Source organism: Olea europaea, chromosome 4, assembly GCF_002742605.1.
Source record: "Olea europaea var. sylvestris chromosome 4, O_europaea_v1, whole genome shotgun sequence".
Lineage (NCBI taxonomy): Eukaryota > Viridiplantae > Streptophyta > Magnoliopsida > Lamiales > Oleaceae > Olea > Olea europaea.
Window position 1 is genome coordinate 11,694,747 of NC_036240.1, and position 5,392 is coordinate 11,700,138.

At 28.6% G+C, this 5,392-nt stretch overlaps 1 protein-coding gene across 1 annotated transcript; it reads left to right on the plus strand.

The window, feature by feature from the left end:
* The first annotated feature begins 3,876 nt into the window (after positions 1-3,876).
* On the plus strand, positions 3,877-4,426 carry LOC111393641 (S-protein homolog 24-like). Its single transcript, XM_023019286.1, has one exon. It carries the CDS (start codon positions 3,887-3,889, stop codon positions 4,319-4,321), a length of 435 nt encoding a protein of 144 aa, XP_022875054.1. The 5' UTR covers positions 3,877-3,886; the 3' UTR covers positions 4,322-4,426.
* The last annotated feature ends 966 nt before the right edge of the window (positions 4,427-5,392 follow it).

Below are 5,392 nucleotides of genomic sequence, written 5' to 3' on the forward strand. Positions count from 1 at the left end.
TGCATTTATTAAGTGTAAGATAATCGATTTGATTTGATTTTCTTTTTTAATTGCTGCCTACACTTTGGTTTTCAGTTTGCAGATTTTCTGAACATAAATATTTTCCTTTTATACTTATTCATACTTCAATTTGAGCTGTTGCTTTGGAAGCTGGTTTGTGTATCTGGAGGTGTTGAACTTAGGTTGTGGTGATAAAGTAGATTGGGCTATTGAAGCTTAGGGCACTTTTGGACGTACACTAAGACAAGATCAGTGTTCTAAAAAAGCGCTTAGATGAGAGGCATAGACAAAACGCTTTGCCTCGATAATAAGTGCGAATTAAACGGTCAATTGTTAAGTTGACTGCTTAATGTGCGCCTAGAAGTTCTTTATTATCTTCGTCTTCTTTTTTTTTGTAAAAAATATTTTATTTGATTTTAGTTTATTAACTTTTATTATTATTATTTTTTCTTTTTTTTTTTTCGTTAAAAGGTTTCTATTTGATTTTAGTTTCAAGTTTTTAAATTGTTATATATGTACAAAAATAAAAAATGACTTTATTCGATAAAGATTTAGATAAGATTTATCTATATTATGTAATTATGATTTTGAAAATTTGTTTTGCTAGAAACTTTGAAAGTATGAAAGAAATTCCTATAAACCTGTCTAGTAGGATTTGTTTCATTGAAAGTTGAAAAATATGAAAAGTAGTCTAACTTACACATTTTGAAATTTTGAATTGACTAATTTTAGAAATTATAAAGTAAATGTAGTATTTCATAATTTTAGATATTTGGTATATATTATTTTAATTATTAAATAAATTTTAAAATGATTAAGTATTTAAAATAATAATAAAAACGAACTACCAATATTTAATGTAGGGGTATATTAAAAAAAGGAAGTAAAATTTATAGTTCTAACTATAATAATTAAGTTTTTTAATTTATGTGAAAAGGGCAAAAGGAGAATAATGAAAAACTTAAAAAATTAATAGTTTTAATGTAACACTATTCATTACATCAAATTGCTGGGAAGTTTTAATGTACCATTGGAGATATCCTATTAACCCAAAGCTAAACAATATTGATTTGCCATTTTTTTATTTTTTAACTCAAACCCAAAAAAGAGCAGATCAACATACACCGGTACTAATATTGTGCATGAAACTAACATATAGAAAAATAAATTCAATTGGAAAATATGATAGCTTGATTTTACGATTACGTCATTCATTGTCTGTAATGATACAATTGTGGTTTTACTTGATTTTGTTACGACGGAGAATGTGGTCTCTCCTCATGGCATTCGACTATTTCTTCTGCCGTGTCTTGTTCCAATTCTTCCTAATGGTTGTGTTGAACAAGAAAATCTAGAGTTCCGAGTTATGCTTTTTGAGAAATTTACCATTGATATGACCTTCGGCTATAACCATTTCACAGGCACTCAAAAATAATTTGTGCTCCTTATCGTCCCATTTGACCTTTTTCCTTAATTTTAATTATCATCCTCAGAAATAATAAAGCATTTTCAACATATCTCCACTTTTCTGAAAATATTTTCCAGCTTCTAAATTATGGGAATACTCCTCTCTCTTAAGAAAATGATTAAAAAACTATTCTGTCGAAATTAATTTAATATTTCGACTTCTTTGTGTTGTCTCATGTGAATTTGGGTAGAAGACTCATTTATCTTTAGTAATCCTTACAAAATATCCTTCTAGACTTCATTTGGTATTTTTTTCCATCACCTTGATTCTTAAGCATTATCTCCTCTTGCACAAGCATATTATGCAATTCACGTATTGAGGTTTATTTGTAATTGACCATACTTAGAAGGTGAAGAGTAATTGATAAATTATTCCACGAAATTCTCATCCATAGTCATCCTTGGAGTCTTAAGTCTTGATATAATATTAGACATCTTAATGACATGCTCGTGTACAGTGTGGGAACCATCAAAATTCATGACGGTTAAAGTAGCCATTATTAGTGTTGTAGCAAGTGACTTATCATCATTTTTGAAATGCTCTTCAACAAACTTCATAATTTCCTTAAGCAATTTTCAGTTCTGAGAATAGTAGACTTATATCCTTCTCTAAGGTGAGTTGCATGAACATTAGACCTTGGAATTGGATTTGTTCATCCTAATTAGAGAAATTAAGCCCATTGAACAATGAAACGTAAGAAGCATGTGAATGTGCGGAAACAAGAACAAACACTACGAAATATCAAAATATAAAATGGTAGTACATTAATGCTTTGGACAATTTTAACAATTTTATAATCTATAAACGTCAATGTACTCACAACAATATATAGTATTGATTATGTCATTTTCTTTTATAAGCATCAATCTATCATGAGCAACTGACGTAAAATATGTAATTAAATGGTCATAGTACCATAGGATTTGGCCACTTTGATCACTAACAAACAACATTAATTGAACATTAAATTATGCAACTTTAATTTACATAAAGAAACATTTATACAAATAGTTCATAAAAGCTTTAAAATGAATCAGCAATATTAGTTTATCAATTACTGCATAATATAGAGATGATAATTAAATGTGTTATCCATAATCCACCTAATAAATTAATGTGCCATGACATCAGTGATTAGTATAAGCTAAGAATCGATGATTAGAATAAGCTACGCAACTGCTTTATAGATCATTTCAATAGATATGTATAACAAGTATAAAACGTATAAAAAAACCAAGTTCATTAATAGAAGCACTGTTATCTGTATATGCATGCCACATGTCTATATAAGGAAACAGTGATAACTTGATTATTGTGTAATATTTAGGTTTCATTCATTTACAGCTGCAGAATAATTAATTCACTCAATTGAAAATTAATCTTCATGATAAAACAATAATCCTGACAGAAAATCATAATTTCCATTGACCATTTTCTGGTTCTTTGATCCATAACCATAACCATAACCATAATTTTTTTTTTATCAAACCTGCAAATTAAGAGAAAAGGAAACTGTATTTTCTCTCTTAACCACTTTCTTGTATTTACTTCAATTGTCATGACATCAGTGATTAATATAAGCTAAGAATCGATGACTAGAATAAGCTACGCAACTTCTTAATAGATCATTTCAATATATGTATAACAAGTATAAAATGTATAAAAAACCAAATTCATTAATAGAAGCACTGTTATCTGTATATACATGCCACATGTCTATATAAGGAAACAGTGATAACTTGATTATTGTGTAATATTTAGGTTTCATTCATTTACAGCTGCAGAATAATTAATTTACTCAATTGAAAATTAATCTTCATGATAAAACAATAATCCTGACAGAAAATCATAATTTCCATTGACCATTTTCTGGTTCTTTGATCCATAACCATAACCATAACCATAATTTTTTTTTTTTATCAAACCTGCAAATTAAGAGAAAAGGAAACTGTATTTTCTCTCTTAACCACTTTCTTGTATTTACTTCAATTGATAAGTAAATATAAACTTTAATGAGCAGAGAGAGGCAGTTTCTGATAAAGAAGTGTCCACCCTCCATCAAAGTGAGTTAAGAAATTATCCACTTCTTAAATGTACTAATAAATTTTGGTGCTTCTGTTTTAAACAACTTAATGAATTTAAACAATGAAATTAAGATTACCAAAATCATCAAGATTATCAAAATCTTAGATCAAGTTTACATCAAGATTATCAAAATCTGGTTGATATTTAAACAATTAAATTAAGATTCAATTTCAAAACAAAAATATGCATAGAATAAGGGGCAATATATTCTCAACTAACTTCTGATTCTGATATTGTGAATTCAAATTTTGTCAATCTTAACTCTATAAATCATTATATAAAGAGAAAATGTTAATAACCAGAAACACTACCAGAGAATTACTTTTCTTGAAAATGAAAATCCTTTTCTGTTTACTGATCTTATTTTTTCGGTTTGCTCAAATACTGAGTTCTTTTCACTTCTCTAAAGGATATGATGTTCATGTTGTGAATGGGATACACCTAAGTCCCAATCCATTGAGGATTCATTGTGCTTCCAGAGATGATGATTTAGGATATCATACACTAAGTGAAAATCAAGATTTTCATTGGCACTTTTATGAAGATATACTTCTCAGAACATTATTTTTCTGTCACTTTTGGTGTGGAAAGAGGCAAAAAGCTTTTGTTGTTTTTAAGGATCCCACCGCCTGTCATATTGGTCAAGGGGACGATGATCATAATCAGTGCTATTGGCTTGTAAAAGCAGATGGGTTTTATTTTGCCAAAAAAAATCCCCCTTCTCCCTCTGATTTGAAGAAAAAATATGACTGGGAATTATCCCCTTAGACATTATAATCTTCACATTATACTTAGATTATGAAATAAAAGAACATATAGTTATGTTTAATGTCTGTTGTCTCTCCTCTTGCCCAGTGTAAAATGGGTTATGTAAACAAGTTTTTTATTTCTTTTTTGCTTACCAAATTAGTTCTTTTAAGAAGACCAAAGATGCTTTAGATGTGTTGTCCGGAGCCTGGGCAATCTAAATTAGGTTTATGTCACTATTCAATATATATTGAGCAGTGTTCTAAAAAACGAGCCTAACCACGAGGCTCGGGCCAAACGTCACACCTTGGCAATGAGAGTTAAATGACACTCATTAATTTTATTTATTTATTTATTTATTCTTTCAAAAGACTTTTTATTTGACTTTAGTTTCAAGTTTTTAAATGAATTTACCTCTACAAAAGTTAAAAATGAAAGCATGTTAGACAATTTCAAGTAGGAGTTCTTTAGTTGGAAAACTTGATAATTATAAACCTGACTAATTGCAGAAATTATTAACTAGTGTTTTATAATATTAAATGTTTGGTATGCATTATTTTAACTATTAAATAATTTTTAGAATGATTAAAAATTTAAAATAAAGATAAAAATAAGAAAACACTTTTTATGCCTAGGTTGGTAAAGTTTGAAGTTTGGCCTCCACGTCTAATCACGTTTTACGCTATTAAGAACACTGATATTAAGCGTCACGTGATGTGGATGATTGTTCTCTTAGTAAAACTAATTCAATAATACAAATATTTTCGTTTTTTCGAAACAATATCATCAACGAAATTGAAGGAAATTGTGGAGCCATAGCATATTGATTCAGTGGATTGGTGTAATGTATGGGTGGATGAGAAGACTGGTTCCAAATGATGAAATTGAAGGCATTTTTATCATTATGGATTGCATGTTCATTTATTTTAGACTTGTATGTCGACTAGTATCAGATATATATATATCGCAGTTGGATATAAGAAGACAATTAGTATATAAACGTATTTAAAAATTGACCCGTTAGTCTTCCTTTTGCCTCGAAAAATATTAGATAGTATTAATCCATAATCATCCACAATTTAGTTCTATATT

What these genes read in the sequence shown, in the direction of transcription:
- LOC111393641 (XM_023019286.1), top strand. Translation starts at nt 3,887, where the DNA reads ATGAAAATCCTTTTCTGTTTACTGATCTTATTTTTTCGGTTTGCTCAA.